This window comes from Mixophyes fleayi, chromosome 7 (assembly GCF_038048845.1).
Source record: "Mixophyes fleayi isolate aMixFle1 chromosome 7, aMixFle1.hap1, whole genome shotgun sequence".
NCBI lineage: Eukaryota > Metazoa > Chordata > Amphibia > Anura > Limnodynastidae > Mixophyes > Mixophyes fleayi.
The window spans coordinates 128969057-128992157 of NC_134408.1; the positions used below are offsets into that span (position 1 = coordinate 128969057).

At 40.6% G+C, this 23101-nt stretch overlaps 1 protein-coding gene across 2 annotated transcripts in view; it reads left to right on the forward strand.

Moving 5' to 3' along the window:
* TTC21B (tetratricopeptide repeat domain 21B) overlaps positions 1-16730 on the forward strand; it is a 57516-nt gene extending 40786 nt beyond the window's left edge. For both annotated transcript variants that reach the window (XM_075180726.1, XM_075180727.1), the window contains 8 exons: positions 193-274; positions 1238-1388; positions 3950-4111; positions 6448-6643; positions 7400-7624; positions 10961-11081; positions 13107-13174; positions 16558-16730. In XM_075180726.1, the coding sequence (XP_075036827.1) occupies positions 193-274; positions 1238-1388; positions 3950-4111; positions 6448-6643; positions 7400-7624; positions 10961-11081; positions 13107-13174; positions 16558-16635 (1083 nt within the window). In that variant the 3' untranslated portion in view covers positions 16636-16730. The remainder of the gene's footprint in view (positions 1-192; positions 275-1237; positions 1389-3949; positions 4112-6447; positions 6644-7399; positions 7625-10960; positions 11082-13106; positions 13175-16557) is intronic.
* Positions 16731-23101: the final 6371 nt, after the last annotated feature.

Consider the following 23101-nt stretch of genomic DNA (forward strand, 5'->3'; position numbering starts at 1 on the left):
TAATTAAAATGACCTTGTGTGTAGAAAAAAAAGAAAAGATAGTTCAGTACTCTTAAATAAACAATATATAAAACACTGTGTTAGCATATACAAAAGTAGGAGGACATGTGCACAAATAAATATATGTGTGTGTGTCCTATTGTTGATTTCATTGTCCTTTAAACAGTGCTGCTTTCTCTTTAAACGCTGCAGATGATGGCTGGTCTTATGTTCAGGAAGCAGGATTACGAACAAGCTGTATTTCATTTCCAGCAGCTGTTGGAACGCAAGCCAGGTATGAACAACACTGTTCATTTTTTTTAACCAATTTTACCCATGTCCTGACAAATTATTTTAAATAGACAGCCATAGAAAGGACTACATTCTAAACGGGCTGCTGTAAATATTAAGGCATTAATGTACAGGAATATTCTTATTATAGTACTTTACTCTAGTTTCTGTGTTAGTGGTAGTTGGTCGTCTTGCAGAACTCACCATTCTGGAGAGGTGCCATTAATCCCTTTTATCTTCTCCCAGAGCTCGGCTGTTAGTCTTATTAACGTTTGATAATCCTCTCTGAATACAATATATCAGGGAAGCGAGAAGGGATATGTGTCACACAATTGGGAGCATTTCATAACATTATATTGGAATTGCCAGGTCTGGAAAAGACTGAAAATGTGCGAGAGAGGTGGCAGACATAGCCTCTTATAGGCTGCAAAGTACATTTTTGAAAATACGTTTTTTGAGGGTTTTGTCCCTTTAATAATGTGTCACTTTTACTTTGCTTCAAATCAATATGTAGCTATTTTAGCACAGTTTTTTGTTGTGTGTGTATATATCCAAGGTACTCACAGCTAGCTTGAGGGTGCCCATACATGATTTTGAAGCCCCATTACACTGTTTTAGACCTGGTTGGATGCAAATTGCATGTATGTATGTTCCCAAATATGAGAGTCATCAGATATTGGTCAGGACAGACTGTAATTTATGTTTAACGATAATTTCATCTGACCATGTGTGCTGACATCATCTGACCTTACTAATGGTTCCCTTTCTGATCTGGCTGTGTCCATGTATTACCAAATCGGACCAATCGGAACTCTCTGCCTGACTGATCAGCCAGTGCGTGGTCAGTTTAATTAAGAACATAGAGCTGGTCACATCACCCAGTGTGACCTGACTGTTGTGCAAGAGTCTCAGAAGAGTTGTACAGTGCAATGTACTTTGTCTGGAATCTATCCTCTTTCTTTTGCAGATAATTATGCTACTCTTTCTCGTTTGATCGACCTATTAAGAAGGGCTGAAAAACTTGAAGAGATACCAAAATATCTTGATCTGGCAGAGAAGCACTCGTCTAGAGCAAAGCTAGAACCTGGCTTTCACTATTGCAGAGGATTATACCTCTGGTATGTTTATTTCTACTCAATTCATATTCTGAAATCGTATTCATCAGCAGTACATACAAATGTATTTATGAGGGACAATAGTAATCTACCTAGGCCAGTTGTTATTGTCTGAACCCAAGTTTGCTGTGACGTGTGCATGTTGTGTCAGGAGGTACACTCCAGTGGTCCATTCATAACTTGTAACAGGGCAACAGTGTGAAACAAATATCAGATCACAACTGATCTGACAAGGTTGGAGCATCTGGTGTCAAGTTCCTTGTGAAAAGGGAGTGGACCAAAAGCTATTCTTATATGGATGTTGACTGTTTGGTGAAGTGTCCACATTAACTAGAGAATGCAACGTCTGATCTAACTATCTTGTCTGTACATGTCAAAAGTGAGTTCACTCTGGGTTTTAACAATGCTCCCTTAACACTGCAGTGGTGTGTTCATTCATCCTGTAAATGTCTATAGAATTGCTATGGGTGATGAGTTGTTTGTTTATCACTGTGATCCTCAGATGAAACAATAATCAACGCTATGGAAAATCATGGGTTCTCCCCCTTTCCCAAGAATTTCCAGACAGCATCTAGTCTAGCACTGATACTGTGAGCCGCCAGCACTGAGGATCGTCACTGAGAAGTCTGTGAGCCACCAGACAGCATCTAGTCTAGCACTGATACTGTGAGCCGCCAGCACTGAGGATCGTCACTGAGAAGTCTGTGAGCCACCAGACAGCATCTAGTCTAGCACTGATACTGTGAGCCGCCAGCACTGAGGATCGTCACTGAGAAGTCTGTGAGCCACCAGACAGCATCTAGTCTAGCACTGATACTGTGAGCCGCCAGCACTGAGTATCGTCACTGAGAAGTCTGTGAGCCACCAGACAGCATCTAGTCTAGCACTGATACTGTGAGCCGCCAGCACTGAGGATCGTCACTGGGAAGTCTGTGAGCCACCAGACAGCATCTAGTCTAGCACTGATACTGTGAGCCGCCAGCACTGAGGATCGTCACTGAGAAGTCTGTGAGCCACCAGACAGCATCTAGTCTAGCACTGATACTGTGAGCCGCCAGCACTGAGGATCGTCACTGAGAAGTCTGTGAGCCACCAGACAGCATCTAGTCTAGCACTGATACTGTGAGCCGCCAGCACTGAGGAGCGTCACTGAGAAGTCTGTGAGCCACCAGACAGCATCTAGTCTAGCACTGATACTGTGAGCCGCCAGCACTGAGTATCGTCACTGGGAAGTCTGTGAACCACCAGACAGCATCTAGTCTAGCACTGGTACTGTGAGCCGCCAGCACTGAGTATCGTCACTGGGAAGTCTGTGAGCCACCAGACAGCATCTAGTCTAGCACTGATACTGTGAGCCGCCAGCACTGAGGATCGTCACTGAGAAGTCTGTGAGCCACCAGACAGCATCTAGTCTAGCACTGGTACTGTGAGCCGCCAGCACTGAGTATCGTCACTGGGAAGTCTGTGAGCCACCAGACAGCATCAGTAGCGACAATTATCAGATATTGGTGCCCTCTTAGTGTACAGGAGCTGTGTGAGGATACCAGGGGGTTAGAGGCTGAACTCACTCAATACCTCTGGCACCTTAAGGTTCTTTGGATCACACAGGCAAGAAGAGAAGGATGAAACAACTGTATCTTTATTACGCAAGATAACACAACTGTCACCAGTAGCTAATACTACCACAAAAATAGCTTAAATAATCACCAGCACCTTCAACAAACTCAAAGGAACGTCCACAGTATCCCGGAGTCAATATGACAGTAACCTTTATATAAATAGTAGAAATTACTTGACCAGTCCTAAGTTGTATAGTCCCCAGGCCAAGTTGTAAAACTTGCACACACTCTATTTTAAATGTGAAAAGTGACAGATAGGGAAGATGATGCCTATCAGACCCATTGTGTCACATTGTGCATACAACCAGACACACTTCATAGCCAAGAGTGTTATTAAGAGACCCAGTTCGGAGACTCGGTAACAAATGGAACAGATATGAACACCACAAGTGTGTCCGAAGTGACTGAGCGATCACTGCTGCTCTCATAGTAACAAATAGAAGCCACTTCATTAGTAGTAATATGCCCAGCAGTACTAAAATACTCAGCAACGCGACCAGTAATCCACTGGTGACTGTAAAGATTCCTCAGTCATTTTTAGCCTCCTATAAATAATCATCATCACCATTTATTTATATAGCGCCACTGATTCCGCAGCGCAGTACAGAGAACTCACTCACATCAGTCCCTGCCCCATTGGAGCTTACAGTCTAAATTCCCTAATATAGACACACACAGACAGACTAGGGTCAATTTGTTAGCAGCCAATTAACCTACCAGTATGTTTTTGGAGCGTGGGAGGAAACCGAAGCACCCGGAGGAAACCCACGCAAACACGGGGAGAACATACAAACTCCTCGCAGATAAGGCCATGGTCGGGAATTGAACTCATGACCCCAGTGCTGTAAGGCAGAAGTGCTAACCACTACGCCACCATGCTGCCAAATAATGTAAATACAATATCAATATAATCTTTGTAAAACATACTTTTCTATATTACCCCAGGTACACCGGTGAGCCCAATGATGCATTACGACATTTCAATAAAGCTCGTAAAGACAGCGACTGGGGACAAAATGCTGTCTATAATATGATTGAGATTTGCTTGAATCCAGATAATGAGACAGTGGGAGGAGAAGTGTTTGACAACCTGGATGGTGACATGGGGTAAGAAAATAATCCGTAAAGTTGACAACATTGTGTATATATAGCATAAGACTCACTACATGTTGGTAAAAGTTCTCAATACTATAGTTTATGTCACTGTATGCATGAAGCAAAGCTCAGTGCGCGTTACCAGCACTGAATACAAACCGTTCAGTAACAGCTGCCGCTAAAAGTGATCCCCACATACTGCAAGGTCAAATTAAAATAACATACTTTCTAATGGTCCTTTCGTTTTCAAAGGAATATCCCAAAACAACTTCACCTATCCCTTCCAAATTGTCCCTGTGCACAGAAAATAGACTGCTTCATTATGAATGTCATCTGGAAAACCTATTTAACAACACTGCTTTTGAGAATAACGTCTAAGTCAGATATTTGGGTGACCGTTGTGTGATAAGATAACATACTGAATGTGTCATAGGAGCAAGAGGTTTTGAAAATCAAGCTGGTCTACCTGAACCATCAGAACGCAACTCGCAGCTCCAGGTCAAAGAAATGGCTTGGATTCTTCAGTGGAAAGAATGGTTTGTTTCTGCCATTTTGGCCAAATACATAGCTACAGAGTGGAGAACTGGGAGGTGGACTTTCTGAATCACCAGCACTTTAAAACAGGCAAGTGGTCTCTCCACCTTCATGTACTCCAGGATTTTATAGATTTATGGTGATCCCCCAGAGATGGATCTCCTGGCATCTAGGCTCACAAGCTGACTTTTTACATCATGCTTGTGGTGAATTGCAAATTTCATTGCTTTTACCTGTTCACCCATGTCCCCAAGTTCTTCAGAAGGCCAAGATGGAATGGGGTTCAGGACCTACTCATTGCCCAAGACTGGCAATCACAGAAGGTCATGGTGTAAATCTGATCACACTGTCTGGTGATCGGTCCATCGCCTTCCTCTTCAGCCAGACTTGTTCTCTAAGATCACTTCTTCAGGACTTGGTGAATCTGGTTTGCAGCCACTGTTCTTATCCAAAAAGGTTCTGATGAGTCTCTCATTGGGACCATGTTGTGAGTGCAAAAACCTTTCTCTTCCAGCATGTCCCAGGGGGGGTTAGAAAACCCATCTGTTTTTGCCTAAGGAACAAGGCTTTCAACCGGAGAGCTTCCGCCTTGCACGTCTGTTGCCAGTCTTGGAGAGTGGACTTGAGAAGGGACTCTCTTAAAGTACAGATCTCTCATGTATCTGGTTTTTTTTTTTCAAAGAACTCTCATTTTGGGGGTTACATTTTTTTAAAGGTGCTGGCCGTGTTCATCTACCATTTGGTGCTCTGGTTCATCTCTGGAACCTTAAACTAGTCCCTCCCTTACTTGGAAGCTAACGTTTCTACTTGCTTTTGATTCTACTAGGCGTGTATTCGAGTCGGTGGTCCTCTTCCACATTTTGCTTTTCATACTGTTTCACAAGGGTAAGGCGGTCCCTGGTCCACATTAACCAGGAGCTAGTTATGTCTGACCTTATGTCCTAGGAACCTCATGGAGGTGACACTTCACACCTTGGATGTGCCCTGTTGTTTGCAGGTGTAAATCTCTAGGACCCAGTAGTTCTTTTCTGGTGCTTCTCAATGGACATGGTCTGTTGATCTACAGATTAATCAGGATGTGATCTGGCAGACTGAAGATCTGGTGTGCTACAGGCATATGGCTCTTTTAATCAGGGCAGTTGGCCCTGCTTGGGTCATATGTCAAGTCCCTTTAGCATAAAATGTTTGTGGAGTGGCCACCTCATACATTCACTAGATTTTACAAGGTGGATGAGACCGCCTCAGAAGAGGCTGACTATGGTTGAAGAGTCCTTGGGATGACACTCCTTCGCCTTAAGGCATTAATTTCTTCCAGTTTATGAGTGCCTTTGGGACATCCCATCATCTCACAGGTGATTTTCATTTACTGTTAAATTGCTTTCTCTAATGGGAGGCACAGACCGGACTACCCAGGAATGCTTTCTCTCTCTCCTCTGTAGCTGCTGCATTTTTATGTATTTTTCCTGCTTGGCTATTGACAAACTGGCCAGAAGCAGGATCCTCGAGGTTTATGGGAAGAGGAGAGCCCAGCTTCTTCTAGAGCCCTGCCTCCTAGACACTGAGCTAACCAATGTCAGTGTTTCCCTACAAACATCGGGAAAAGGGATTTATTAACGAGTAGGAGAAGAAGAATTAATAATTTTTCACCATGCACTTTATGCAGACATTTGAATCAGAGATTGAGGATTTTCAAGCATGAAACTTGCCTAGGGAAGAATTTGTATGGTAGTTCATAGTTAACACTAAATACAAATAATATATTGTTATTTAATACTAGATAAAATTAATTTCCTGTTAATGTTTTCATTACGTAGGAATTCCACAGAAAAACAAGAGTCTGTTCAACTTGCTGTCAGAACTGCGGAGAAGCTTCTTAAGGAACTAAAGCCGCAGACGCTCCAGGGTCACATACAGCTCCGCATCATGGAGAACTATTGCCTGATGGCTACCAAACAAAAAGCAAATGTAGAGCGTGCGCTAAACACATTCACTGAAGTGGCAGCTGCAGAGGTGAGGTCCTTATCTGTCATCTGGAGTGTGGGCATTGTTAAACCTTTTGATCATTATTTAATATTTATTTAAGATGACATGTAACCATTTTAAGATATGTGTCTTTAGACTGCTTAAGTGGACAGGTTTCGGTATGTAGAGCACTCATTGTGGTAATGTCTACACCAGGCAGTGCTCTGTCTGGGCGCTTTCTCCACGTTAGTGCACGGAGGCCGGTTCTGCAGAAACTGAGCTGTGTTCTGCATAACGTATGATTGGCATAGAGCAGTGATGGCCAACCAGTGACACTCTAGGTGTTGTGAAACTACAAGTACCAGCATGCTTTGCCAATATATAGCAGCTTATTGCTGGAAGGGTATGCTGGGGCTTGTAGTTTCACCACACCTGGAGTGTCACAGGTTAGCCATCACTGGCATAGAGTCTAGTCTAGAGCCTGTCGTTAAAGCACTTCTCCTCCCACATGATGACTTCCAGTGATCCTCACTGGTCTAGTTTTGGGTACACAGACATAGAAGATGGGGGGTTGGGGAGATTTCTGGCTATAGACTCTACTCACACAAAGGCTCAGCTGTGTGAAGGCAACAGACCTCAATTCAAAGCAAATTAAATGTGTGATAATATTTTTACAGTAGCTGTTCATAATTAAAGTAACTAATTACAATATGTGGGGCATTAAGCAACTGCTGCTATTGGCATATATGATTTGGCATCAAGTTTTCCATAAGACCTATTTAGACTGGTGTTTTACTCTTCCAGAAGGACCACGTGCCAGCACTTTTGGGTATGGCCACTGCTTACATGATACTGAAACAAACCCCAAGGGCAAGAAACCAGTTGAAAAGAATCTCCAAAATGAACTGGAATCCAGTAGACGCCGAAGAGTTTGAAAAGAGTCTGTTGCTCCTGGCGGACATTTACATTCAGTCTGGAAAATACGATATGGCTGGGGAACTGCTGAAACGCTGCCTCCGACACAACCGGGTATGTAAATGAGGCCACGTCGTGTCTTTTTAGAACACTCGTTTGGTACTTTGGATTCTGCACACTCACTCGCCTGGCCCCCACTGTAACAGTTTAAATCCTCATCTTGTTTAAATAAAAAATTGCCTGGGATTGTTAAAAATGCATTTAAGGGAACTGTAAAACTCATTTCCATAATTGTAATAAAAATTAGGTGTTCTCATAATTGACTCCAGATAGAAAAAAAAAAGTGATTACTTCAGTGCATTATCCGAAAAATACCTTTTATCAGAAGGAAGAATAATTCTCCCAGGGCTTATAATGTTCCCTTTCCAGAAGCAATTAAATTGAAAATATAAACCGCCTTAGTCTTCCTCATTCGTACACAGATTCTCATCCTCATTTGTATTCAGTGTATGTGATGATCCATATTATTAACTAATTCCTTTTAAATGTTTTTCCATACTTCTTCCTTTATCTTTGTGGGATGTCTGGCCACGATGACCTACAAGGATGGACTTTAGGGCTCCTCTTGGCTTCCAGTCTATCTATTAGTGAACAGCATTGAAGAAATTATTTTTGTGATTGTTATGTTTTGTGCTTCATACTCATCGTGGGGTCATTATGCAGAGCAGGATTATTGTAATGAGATAGAGTAGTGGACAGGATGCATTTTTAGGGATATTCCTTATCATGCAGAGTGGAGCACAGCTTTTACACTGAACAAATGGACTTCACTTTCACAGCTCAGGTCTTGTCATACTTTTAATGGGATCCGCTTTGTGTCTTAGTGTTGCACTTCCTGGAGAAGTTTATTTCCAACTCCAAGGCATGTAAAAGGAGGATTTTTATCCCCATCTGGGGGACACTGCCTAATGTAAGCCATAAATGAGGCTTAACCAAGCAGTATTTTAAATAATTAATTTATAATAATTAAATATATTTTATTAAAAGGAGGTTTAACTTTGAGCTGATGTTTCCAGTTTTGCACAGTTCTCTGCAGAACAGCAGATGGTAAAGTGCGTTGGGCACACTATCCAGATGCGCCAAAGCAAAACAATGGCGCTATATGTTGTGCTTCATGTATGTTGCGCTTTCACTTCCTAAGCGTAATCATCTTAACGCTTAACATTAATTTGTTTGATATTAAACCCCCAAAAAACGTTGTGATGAGCGAAAAATGAGCCCAAAAAGTTAGAATGATGCAGATGGCTTCATATGTATGTTATGAATTAGGAGCCCAGTTTGTTATTTTTAATTTAGTTATAAAAAGCACCAATGCGAAGGTTTCTTTTAAATGCGTAATCAAATGCTAGTTGAAGCTGCCTTTTAAAGCTGTAGTTTCCTATGACATCAGTATTTACAGTATTTATAGTTAAATCATTTTACTAAAAAACAGAAAAAGGTTGCATAATTTTTTAACAGTGAGTGGAGCAAGGGCGATATAACAGGGATGTTTATGAAAGCTGGCAGTCAGATGTTTCTATTCATTATCTAAATTGTACAGAAACATTGGCAGCCTCTGATTGGGTGCTTGAGTTACAGCCCCCTTCGTGCGTAGCCGGTCGGCAGGTTTTGCACTTTGTAAATGAACCTTACTGACATGTAAAACTGCTCCAGAAATGGAAGGAGTGTTCAAGGTGCGTCAAGCTTTTAGAAAACAAACCTCTATGAACAGACACAGCTTTTATCATAGCGATCAGTGATTTCTGATTTTAAATGTATCGTAAATAAGTCGTACACGTAGGACTTGGCTCATCATGTGTCAGGTAGTTGCTTTTTGCATTTGCTGGGGGGACAGTTGTAGTGATTGATACTGGACAGGTGGGTGTAGGAGTGATTTGCAGGAGGAGGAATGTTATAAAGTGACATGGCTATCTATTGTCATTAGTTATTGGATATTTGTGAATGTGCTGCATAAATGATTGTGTTCAGGTAATGAGAGTCAGCATTTTAGGGTTAGTGCAGTGTCTGGAGTTTGAATCATAGTATGGAAGTTTGTAGTTGTTGTGGTTTGTTATAGTTTGTGTGTGTATGCATTGTGCTGTAAGGAGATTGTGTTTGTAGGTGTGGTGCAGTGTTTATGGATTATGATATCATGTGTCTGCAGCAGCTTTATGCAGGAGATGTGTTGTAGTGTGTGTAAGGTGTGAATTGTGTTGTAGTGTGTGTCAGAGGTTTGTCTACAGCAGTGATGGGCAGTCTGATATGTATATGCAGCTTCAGAAGAGCCAACTATTATACTGCTCAGGTTAAAACAATACATTTACTCAAGAGACACCAATCTGTAATAACACATCAGCAGTAAGTTAAATGTAAAATAAATAGTGTTACATATTACAGATAAATCTGATAATTCAATTAGACTCCACACAAAACACACCTAAGAATTCCCTACTCACCTCTCACTGGTAGTACCAGTGATCACCTACTAACCTATAGACTAATAATAATCTTTAATGAAGTAAGCAGGAATCACACAGCTCTTTCCCTGTGACTGAGCACAGATGACATTGCTGGAGCTGTGTGACCTCCCTGTGTTTTACGCAGGATGTGGAGGAAGTCATGCGATGCGGAAATCACCTACTCCAGGAAAAGAATAAGAACAAGTTCAGTCTTATTCTCTGTTTTATGACCCACAGAGGTTCATCCGCGGCCCCAGCTCTTATCCAATCACAGCTGAGGCCGTGGAAGAAGCTTGGCTTGACATTAAGGTGGGCATGACTGGCCATAGAGCAGAGATAAAGACATTTACAACATAAAGCAGGAAAGATCAGGGGGCAAAGGGGGATGGTTCATCAAGCTGCCTGTTGCCCATCGCTGGTCTACAGTGTATGCAAGGGATTTGGTGCAGTGTCTGGATATTATTATTTGGTGTTGGGGGCAAAATTACACAGGGCAGATGTTGCTCTTTTGGAGATCAGATGAATTCTGGTGTGGACTGTATACAAGACATTTACCTCTTGTGGTACAATTTTGTGCCTGTCTCCTACTTTATGTAATTGCTTTCAGCGTTCATATCCAGCTTGAGGACATCCTATTACTATTCATTATATCATACTAACTAATGACATTTGCAGTCATGGGGAAGAGAATATAGTGATTTGTTTTGTAAAAGCAGAAATGGAGTCACACCAAGAAGAAGATTGGTTACATTTTGTATTTTTCTTTTGATTTTTTTTATAGCCTCTAAATTTGTAGCAGGTAATATAAAAAGTGTGATCTAAGGGCATGAAGACTTTGTGTAGAATTGCTATGCTCTGTGACAAAGCTGTCAGCATATATTTCGGTAACAACACATTTAACATTGTTTTCCAACTTGATACCCTGTTAACAACATTAAATCCATTGTTACAGTCCTGCTGCAAGGCTTACGAATACACTGGCTACATAATGGAAAAAGAACAAGCGTACAAAGATGCAGCCAGCAACTATGAAATGGCCTGGAAGTTAGGAAACAAGACAAATCCCACTGTTGGTAAGAGAGGAGAGTGACATCATGGGTCCGGCTGTGCTTATTTACTTTGGGAGAATCAATGAACACATGACTTACAATAGTCATCCAAGCTGTATAATCCAGGACCACCAACAGGCGTAGTGTTCTGTGGTTACTCCTATTAGCATGAAAACAACATGCTCCCTGTCTTTAAAGGGGAAGAGCAGCAGTTTAAATATTCTGCTGTGAGTGTTTTCTTTGGTAAATAATATTTATAGGTGCATTACCAGCTAGTAAGGGAGTGGGACGTGAACCCCCCCCCCCCTCCCCAGAGCCCGGGGGCTGCTCCGTGCAGCCATTTTTACCCCCATCCGTGGTTAATTTGAAAGCGAGGTCCAATGAGAAGTCACAAGCACACACATTGTGATTTCTCATTGGTCCTCCCACATTCTGCAACCAATTTAAAGTGGTGAACAAAAATATTCTGTACTTTAGGTGGTAGTGCAGCATTACGTAGAGTCAACAAGACATCTAAAATTAGACTTGTTTTTCATGTTCATTTGGTGCATTCATGAGGATCACTGGAAGTCTGGACAGAATTATGTTTTCAATAACAGATCAATGGTTTTACAACTGAAGGCTCCGGATGAAGAAGAGAAAACACTCTGGTACATCAATTGATGTTTATTATTTGTGTTAAAAGGAACAAGAATAATACTCACATTATATGGGAGGTCAGCGCTACATGTTTAGATTCTGGGCTTCTCTCCAATAGACCAGGGACAGAACCCAATCAATCAGGAAAACATGTATCCACAACAACGCATTTTGACAGGAAAAATCTTCACCAGGCTCAGCAAGTAAGTATACTGGTGGGGTTGGTGAGTAATCTTAAATAGTATATATTGGACACATGACAGCTAATTTACGATAACCCTTATTCAGTGTGTTAACCACGTACAGTTGTTGTATAGGTTGTATTATTTTGGGTTACCACTAAGCGGTCGTGGGACCACTTTCAACTATTTACGGTGACTCTTCCATCACACCAGTATAGGTGCTGAGATTGCACTCAAAACGCGTTGCCGAGGATGCGCGTTTTACTTATCAGTCGGGTTGTGCACCTGTTTTGTTGTAGAGCAGCCCTGAAACTAAATACTTTATATGCTGTAATACCCGGCCATATTGTGAGCATTATTCTTACTCCTTTTAGTACAAAATAATAAATACCACCTGATCTATTGGAGTGTTCTCTTCTCTTCACCCAGCACCTCCCAGTTGTGTACTTGTAATATATACACCTTGTGTCTGTGTTACTCAATGTTTACATGTATTCATTATACATATAGCAGATGAACTGCATGGTCCTCTATCTTTTGTAATCCATAATGTATCGCCCTTTTCCTATACGGTTTTTCCCAGATATATTGTCTCTTTAGGGCGGTGGTAATCGTATCACCGATGCTGACAAATCCGACACGCTTTATTCCTACAAAAAAAAATCCGAAATGTGCGAAAAACTAATAGAAAATAAAGAAACTTACCTGAAAACTGAAGGTCCACATCTCCGATGGAACCGGCATGCTGACAGGCAGTGATTTTGAACACACAGGACTCCGGCGCTTCACTTTCACGTCGGTGCGACTGCAGGCTTAGTGTTTAAACACTTAACCTGTGGGGTCCACACATTACCGCTTTAAATGAACCTTCATCTAAGTCGCGCTGACGTGAAAGTGAAGCGCCGGAGTCCTGTGTGTTCAAACTCACTGCCGGTCAGCATGCCGGTTCCATCGGAGATGTGGACCTTCGGTTTTCAGGTAAGTCTCTTTATTTCCTAGTCGTTTTTCTCACATTCTGGATTTTTTGGGCAGGAATAAAGCGTGTCGGATTATTCTGCAGCGATAATAGGTACCCAACCCCTTTCAGGGTAGCACTGTGATTAATTGTAGGTTCTATTTTGAAGGCATAATGGTTTCATTAAAACATGACGTTTCACTCATCACCCTTGAACTGGTGGAGGGATAGGTTAATTTGTAGAATATTTACAGCTTATTTTTTTCTTTTTAGGGTATAAACTGGCTTTTAACTACCTGAAAGCAAAGAGATACGTTGACGCAATTGATGTGTGTCATAAGGTAAGAGCATGTGTGCATGTATGTACACAAACTAATCACTCATATAGAAACATGTTGCTGAACGGTGCAGATTTATACGTGACAGTAAACTTGTTAGTGAAATTTGATCTTAAAATAAATTAAAAACAAGTAAAACATGTTGGTCCAATTTAGATATATGTAATATTATTACTTCAACTTTTTTTCCAATCTTTTGAACAGCCCATTGTAGAAAATGTTTTAAAGACCCCTAAATTCATTTTGGCTAATGTGATTTATTGATAGGAAACCATCCAAGGATGGGCTAGGTCCACTGCTATTAAATTACCTTGAGATAATTAAACATTAAAATACCATATAATACAACTAGTAACAACACAACTTTTGTTTTTTGTTTGTTTTTTTAAATCCCATGTGTTTAATTCTAAACATATTTTTCGACCTGTTATGTCAGGACACATTTTGCATCTCTTTCATAAAATTTGGCACTTCTATGGCTAATGTCGCCCTGTCCAAAAATGAATTCCCAGCTGTAGACAAACTACAACATCTAAAATTAACCTCAAAGCAGTGGATGGCTGCAGATTACAAGTGTGTGAGGAATCCTTTATGTAGATGCAGGACTCCATTTTCAACGCTCCTTGATTTCTGATTATTAACCCGGCTTCTTCCTGACTTTGTGATACCTGGATCCTGACTTTGTACTGTGCAGACAGATTGGTTTTGACCTTTGGTTTTGCCTGACAATTCCTCTGCTTGCTGATTCTGTGTGGTTTACCTGCATCCTGCTGTCCCCGACCAGTCTGACTATTCTGCCTTTAGATCTACTTAGCGGTAGTTCTGATCAGAGCACACTAAGGGCCAGTTCAGTGGACTGCGACCTAGTTACTGCACTCTGCAAAATCCATCCTGCTTTGCGGCCAGCTCTGGTGAATAGTGGTAGTAACTTAGGGCCTGATTCATTAAGGATCTCAAATGAAGAGGATACTCATTTCAGTCTCCTGGACAAAACCATGTTACAATGGAAGGGGTGCAAATAAGTGTTCTGTTTTACACATAAGTTAAATACTGTCTGTTTTTTCATTTAACACACAAATATTTGATAGCTTATTTGTACACTGACATTTAAAGTTGATATTTGTGTGCTACATGAAAAAACAGTCAGTATTTAACTTATGTGTAAAACAGAACACTTATTTGCACCCCTTCCATTGTAACATGGTTTTGTCCAGGAGACTGAAATGAGAATCCTCTTCAGACAGGGAAAGTATGTAGTTAGCAGGTAAAGAGTAGATCCAAAGAATCCACTGCAGGAAGGGGCCTGGAAAGTAATCCATTGTCACAGGTTCATGCGGTCACCATAGTCAGGAATTAGCTGATGGGTACTATCATCCTGAGGCTAGGACCAAAACACGATGGCTTTACTGATGATTGCGTCCAGCAGTTTATTGTTTGTTTAGTCTTTAGCTTGCAGCTGCAGATTTTCCTTTATTGGCAGCTCAGAACGTAATGTGCTGCTCCTGGACTGGTTGTAAATTAGAAAAGGTGACACACACACACATTATACAGGTATATATAGGAATCACACAGGCTGTAGGGATAATGGGATACACTATGGAGACAACCTGAGTTCATATATTCGCAGAAGGAGAACAGAGCTTTCCACCAGCAGTCATCACACAAAAGATAAAAGGAACTTCTTACCTTTAAAGAATGCTACTGATGATTCCCACTTTTAATCAAAGAGAATAAGCTCCATACACTGACATGACCTATATTATTACTAAGCTAGTGTGTCTTTCATTTTTCTTTTTATAAGTGGTTTCAAAAGGCATGTAACCCATTAGTTGCTGGATGTCTGTTTTCATCTTTTCTGACTTCTGAAAAACATCTCATTCACATGTAAGTCTTTGTCGATGTGGTATCGCTCTGCTATATAACTCAATTTAGAAGCCGCTGGTAAAAAATAATACCAAAATGCTTACCTATTTATAGTCTCGGCAAAAGTAACAATACTCAGTTTGACACTTAATCCCAGGTGTAGACCATTTACTCCTTCAGCAGTTGCGGGGCACAGACTGTGGGATATGTTTTACCCTTTGGAGACAGGACAATGTGTAGACAATTTATTCCTACAGCAGTTGTGGGGCACAGACTGTGGGATATGTTTTACACTTTGGAGGCAGGACACTGGAATGAAGAACTGACAACTCTTGTTCGATAACACAAGCTGTTTCCAAATCACTTCTTTTTCCAGTGCCCTGTATAGGATGTGGGCGTAGGGCTTTTTGACCGTAAACCCCCCCCCCCCCCACCACCACCACCACCACCACCACCACCACACACACACACATATACCTCTGTCCTCACCCTCACTCGCAGGTAAAGCGGAGGAGCGACTGCCTAAAGCTATGATCACCCTACATAAAAGACACGGCTCTTGATGTCACCAGATTATCATCCATATCTTCAGTTAGCTCTAGTGGTGATTGGGCTAAAATCTTGGTTCACAGACCCAGGTCCCAGTCTAAACTGCTTAATTCAGAGAAGGCCATCTTCAGGCAACCACTGGAGAAGATAATTAGGGACATTACAGGCAGCGTCTTCCCATCCTCAGAATATGAATGTCAGAATGTCCCGGAGTGTGTTTCTACATTTCAGGCCATAATTAGAAATAAACTTGTTCTCACAAAGTCCTAATTTTGATAGATCTAATCTCATGTAACAAATAACCTAACACAGAATTTCTTGTCATTTTTTTTATTTAACAAAAAATCCAATATGAAGCCATGTGTGAAAAAAACACGCTTACTGTTTTCATACAAAGTAAAGTTGATTACTTGATTCTCGTCTGTGTAAAAGCAGAACCATGGTACCAAATCCATATAAAAGCGGAAGCGTTGGCAGTTTGGTCTGGAGCATTCAGGTTTGTCTTAGCTATGCCAAAGAGAAAATACCTCTGCAATTGTCTCAGATTAAGTTATCAGTGTTGTTGATCTTTCCCCGTAAATAGTCTAATGAGAAGTGTCTGTTTTAAACTTTGGTTCGGATAATTGATATATTTTAATACATTTTTCTCTTCTCAACTGACTGCCATTACACATGTTGTGTTGCATTAGTGCAGAAATATGGACTTTGTCGTAATAATAACTGAATGCTAATTATTTATCTGCCTTTTTTTTGTTAATTATCAGTTTGTGCTGGTTTTTGAACAAACTCTTTTCAATGTGTAGTGTAAATGTGATAATTTATTTAGAAATGGCGTCAGTTCATGTAAGTTCAATACATTGCGTTGCTAGCTGCACTTGTTTATATTGTTGTTTTATAGATTTGGTTCTTGTTGTATGTGCCTGTTTTATCCCAGCAAAGATGTAAGTTTTTCTTACCAGTTTCTTCTTCAACAGGTCTTAGAACTTCACCCAAATTACCCGAAAATAAGAAAAGACATTCTTGACAAATCCAGAGCTGCGCTAAGGACATGAGGAAATGTGGATTTTTTAAATAAAGGACAGTACAGGATTTGTTGATATCAGATGTATGCGGAATAAGCGCCATCATCGTACATGTGGATTGTGTGACAACCTAATTCATGCCTTTATTAATACAACCTGCTCCATTACTGGTTAAATCCACTGTATCATCCTGATGGGGTGTTTTTTGTTATGCTATAAAATAGTCAATTTAAGTGTAAACAACCATTGTATTTAATTGAAAATATTTTTTTGTTGTACATAGTCATTATGGTCATATACATATTATCTTTATATCTCCTGTGTTCCAGGGGATGATTATAGTGTGTTATCCCTGTGTACACTTGGGTCAACCCCACGACACGAGCTACTTCTCTGTCCCACCTTCGGGTACTATGGAATAATCGTCAAAAACAAGTGTCCCTGCACATGCAGGATTATAGCTATGACGTAGATGTATTGTAGATGCAGCAGTGTACACTTACCAGTGAATAAATAAATGGGCATCAGGCCATCTTATAAATTAACCAATGAGTATAGTTTTACTCATACAGTCTCTCGTCTTTACAGTCACTTATTTGCAGCACGTTTTAGTTAACAGTAGCATTATCTCACATCACAGTGCTAGTCCTTTTATTACAAAACATTAGTAGTAGTCACCTGGTTAGTTATCACAGGTTGCAGTGCCTCTCCTGACTCTGGAGCCAACTCTCTCTCAGATGGTATCTCTCTCCGGTGGTAATCGTTTCAACGATTACGACAACACCGACAAAGAGGACATCTACGATAAAAAAACGATTGAATGCAAAAACGACAGCTAGAATGACAGACTTACCTGAAAAACGACTGTGCAGATCTCCGATACCAGCAGAAGGATGACAGCACCTCCTTCCGACTGTCTAGGTCTCCGGCACCACTGTGTGACGTCAGTGCGCCCTTCATGCCTTTCAATTTAAAACGGCAATGTCAGGACCCTGTTTAAATAGTGTCCCTGCGGGGTCCCGACATTGCCGCTTTAAATTGAAAGGCATGAAGCCCGCACTGACGTCACAGTGTCGCCGGACACCTGGACAATCGGAAGGAGTTTTTTTTTTTATTGTAGGTGTCCTCTGTGTCTGTGTCATCAGCATCGGAAACCCGTACCCCACCCATCTCTCTCTACCAGTCTCTGCTCCTGCTACACTGTAGTCACCACTCCTATGGCTCTCAGACAGTCCATGACTCTCACTGGCCTCTGCCACAACCACATTTAGGGGACAGGTAAGTGCAGCACAGAGGTTACCGCAGATGCCTGTCTCAGCAGCCTACATGCTCCCACTTGACGATGCAGTCAGGGTCCCAGTATTCGCCTCCAACGAATGCACAATGTATATTTATTAGTGAATACACATGTACCCACCAGTAAGAGTAGTGATACGTGCATGTATACGCTGCATTATTATGCCAACATAGATTATAAGGTGTGACGTCTTAAAGGGATGACTGGGCAAAAGATAATCGTCAACTGGCAGAATGGAAAGAAATAATTATTTTAGCATTTAATCTATATAAAGTAGATTATCATTTCTATACTTTATCAATAGATTTAAGTTACTAGAAGTTGCAGATAGTCCAATGAGCATTTTGGTTTGGATAATTGATATTTTCATTTTTATCTCAACTGACTGCCGTTATACCATAAGGAGTCATTTTACTGCTGACAACTGGACGTTGACATAAGTTCAACTAATTGCAAATTCTTTATCTGCCAATTTTTCACTAGTTACAATTTTTAAAAGGAATTTGTTCAAACACAAGTAGAATGTGTGTGGTCTAAATGTTGGAAATGTCTGCGTAGAAAGCCAGTCTGTCCAGTAGAGGGTGCTCTTGCATCTTAGTGAGAACAATCATTGTCTTCTTATATTCAATACATGGTACTATCCATCGTGAGTGTACATTCAATCAAATAAATGCACTAACATACCACCTTGTACTCCTCTAGTTTATTTCAGCTCATTTATAAAGTGTGCCGATGGTGTAGAAAACATTTCAGAAAATTAGGACTTCTTAATCGTATACAGTTAACTTATAAGCAGAGAAGCACTTACCAGGTAGTTTTAATTTAACTTGTGAAACTTTTCAGAACCCAAGAACTGACATTCATTGTTCCCTCTGTTAGGTACTCAAATTATTGAGTGCAGTTATGGTCATTCAGAATTGGAATACATATCTAAACTCTACCGCCAAATTGAAAATTCAGTTTTGGGTGAATTATTGTAAGTTAATAACTTAGAATATAGATAAGTTACCTGGGCAATTTAGCTGGTTCCCCAATGTCTGGTACGCACCCTGCGCTGCTTGCTAATTTCTGCTAGCAGTAAGTTGCAGCTGGTCAACACTCTGCTGTATGAAAAGGACTTGGTCAGCAGAGAGTATGGCAGACGTAGGAGGACTCTCCTCTGTCCTGACCATTAACAATACAATAGGAGTGGGAAAGTGCAAGCACTTAGGCTCATCATTATTATTTAAAACATGCATTTTTTATTTGTGGTTACAATAACTGGTATGGCATGACTGGAAATCCTTTCTGCACTACTTACTGTCACTGCATTCATGCACACGGAACTTCTAATTTAATTACAGTGTGTCGGAATACCGGTAATAGGTCAACATGGAAAGTGTGACAATGACTTGTTTGCTCTGTGAGTCTGACTGTTAGGCAGTGACTGTACTTTGCAGAGGTGGTCAACAATTGTCGTTCTAACAGTTGCTGAACTAAATCTACTGTGATGCTCAGTCAGCCATCAGCAAGTTATAATAAGATTCTGGGAAGTATGCCAAGCAGGATGTGCTTCATTTTATGTCATTTTATTACATTATTCTGGGCAAGTTGCCAGTGCTAAAATGTATACAGTGCCTCTCCAATTACTGAGAGGTAGAGATTTTCAATGCATCAAGGTTAAATGTATTCATTAGCTCAGAATATGCAAAGTACCATGTCAGTGTATCCATCTTCTTATCTTATTTGGGGTTTGTGAGCAACTCGACCTGTGTTTTAAACCATTAGTAGAAGGAGAGCACTTGGTTTGTTTCTCTGCTCTAAGTATCACTACCCAATCATGTTACCTATCATTTACTGTGATGGCTTATATTGAATGTTGCATTGACGAAGAAAGCAATTTGGCTGCTCACACTAATGTGTCACTCCAGGGAAAAAACAACAGTTTGTCAATGAGAATCATCACGCCGCATTGGATGGACTAACTGCGGTTCAAGAGCTCCTAGCAACCCACTGTCATCAGTAACTGTTGCTTCTCTTGGCATAAACGTTTCAAGAACTTTACAAAGATTCAATAATCATCATTTATTTATATAGTGCCACTAATTCCACATCGCTGTACAGAGAACTCACATCAGTCCCTGCCCCATTGGAGCTTACAATCTAAATTCCCTAACACACACACACAGACTAAGGTCAATTTGTTAGCAGCCAATTAACCTACCAGTATGTTTTTGGATTGTGGGAGGAAACCGGAGCACCCGGATTAAACCCACGCAAACACGGGGAGAACATACAAACTCCTCACAGATAAGGCCATGGTCGGGAATTGAACTCATGACTCCAGTGCTGTAAGGCAGAAGTGCTAACCACTGAGCCAATATCAAAGTCACAATTTTTTTTAGAACATTTACAGTAAAAATATTGTCAAATCTGATGAGAATATACTTTATAGCGTACTGTACAGTCTAAAGCAGCAGCAGATGTGTACTGTATCCGTAAAGTAATGGGACTAATAAGTAGGGGCCTGATTCATTAAGGATCTTAACTTGAGAAACTTCTTATTTCAGGCTCCTGGATAAAACCATGTTACAATGCAAGGGGTGCAAATTAGTATTCTGTTTTGCACATAAGTTAAATACTGACTGTTTTTTCATGTAGCACACAAATACTCGATAGCTTATTTGTACACTGAAATTTAAAGTTGATATTTGTGTGCTACATTTCTTGTGTGCTACATGTATTACTGTACATATATTGTTACACTAAATAATTGACATCTAATAGACCGGTCCTAGATATGGCGACAGTCACGAGCAGGAAGAAGACACCAAATGCATCATAAGGCTGTGTCTAAGTGCTGGGACTAAGGTTGTGGCTGTAAGATACATTATGGAGAGAACTGTCTAACACCTGACTTCCCTTTTATAATTTTATTTAAAAATATTAACACTTTTTTTTTAGATTTTTGTTTGTTTTTGGTATTTAATGTTATTAAATGCTATAGTTTTAAACAAAATCTGATTATATATTTTTTGAAAATATATTACGTTCATCTTAACTATTAGGCTAACATAATACTGTGCTAAGTTCTCAGGCATGTTGTATAGGGAAATGGACCATATAACCAAGGATCATGACACTTTTTGTAGCAGTTTTACAAGCTGAGCGGTACTCCACCAGAGCACTGTGGGTTAGCTGGCCATTCTCTGTGGATATGTGCATTCGTGAGCCAGTTAACCAGCTTACACATGTGCAATGCAACTGAAAGCCCAGATTTGACCTTTAAATTAGCTTTCACATGCAAGCGCGTCTTACCGCCAGATAGCAGTGCTCTTGCCAGCGAATCTTACGGCTGGAGATAGCAGTGCTGTTGCTGATGTCAACCTTTTGGGTGTGGTACGGCATATCGATGCCGAGAAGAGCGAGAAGACTCGACTTGACTATTCCGAAGGAGCTGCTTCCCGACCCTGCCCGATGACGGCTCCTCTTCACCCCGACAGCAGCCAATGACTATGCAGCAAGAAGGTGGCTGCATCTGATGATGTCATTGAGCATGCCGATGGGATTATCACTGTTGTTAAGGGGGTGAGGTAAGTATGCACCCATGTAGAATGTATAATCCTTTCTAAAATAATGCTTTGTGGGGCCTCGGTAACACTATGGGCCTGATTCATTGAGGAACATAAATGCTGACGTGTGCCGTAGTTTGGGTAAAATTGCTCTGCAGTAACATCCAATTCATGTCCGAGTACAGATGACCCTTACTACAGTCTATGATTTAAGGGGCAGAACGGTGTGGGGACTGAGTGTATGCACGTAGTCAATGTACAGTAAGAGCGTGCCAAGATTGAGCACACACAGCAACGTCCGATTCAAGCTTAGGGGATCTCACAGGTACGTGTTTTTCTGTTGTATCACTTTCACCATCTACAGGTCTGGTGTAAGTGTCATTTACTAGTGATGACTAGTCACGTATGTATGCTAGAATGTGTTTGCAATGCATTTTATGTAGAGTAGACATTCATAATATTCTAATAAATGTATTTTATGGAAAGAAAAAATGTGAATTTTTTTTGTTTGTCAATAATGACCATATTATAGACAGGTGAGATTAATTGAATAGTTTTTTTTCTGCGTTCTTTTGTGATTTTATATTCCACATATGTATTGGACGTATTCTGCAGTGTATTTAGCACCCTAGACCTGTATTCATCAACAGACGTATCTTTCTATCAGCTCCTTGAATACGGACGTATGTATGCCCTTTTTATGTGCAATTTAAAAAAAAAAAATGCAAATGTGCAATGCATTCAGTTTGTGTCCATTAAGAAATCAGGCGCAATGTGTGTTGTCATGTGAATGGCATAATGATGGGCAGGACCTCGCATCAAAAAGTAACTGGTAGCAAAGTTTCATAGTTTCCAACATTTTCCAGGGATTGCTGAGGAAATGCATTCAGGCAGGTTACACTGTCTCAGTGGACCATGGAGCTGTTTCAATCCCTATTATGTCACGTTTAGTCTATTTTATAACAGTTATTAAAAAAAATAGTATAAAAAAATCACTTTATTTGTAAAGCCTAGAGATTAATTATTAGCTGATAAGAACTGCATTTAACATGCAGAAAAAAACATTTAACATGCAGACTTTTTATTGTGAAGTTAGTCGGTGCTGAAAAATAGGGATATTCACAGGGGCAACTATGTGTGTCTAGGAAGTTAGCCCTTTGCCCTGTTGGAGCTGTCCATGTTACAGATGGGTGCTTGAGTGTAAAGCAAAATTAATATTGTCTGTATCTTGGTTTTCATTTTTAAACTTGCCATTGATTTAGTCCCCATTGTGTCCTTCGTACGGCTGCAGCTTTTCCCACCGACTGAAGGATCTTTAAAAGCAGCAGTTTGAAAATTGCGAGTGTGTCAGCTTTGTTAATTTTAAAGGACACCAGTCTATGGAGCTCTGTTGCTAAGCAACCCACCTACCCATCTCTGCATTGACTGAGCGAAGGGAGGAACGCATATTCCTTTCTCCTGTTCATTCATTTATTCAGGCTGGTAGATGAAACTCAAGTGTGGCGTTTCCATAGTAACACAGTCCAAATGTAATGTGCTCAGGCACTTCCTATTCTGTACAGTATGCCTGAGATCTGTTATGTGTGTTCTGCTCGGTCTATTTTAAACTTTTCTATGTTCATTATGAAGAACTAAGGATTTCTTAAAG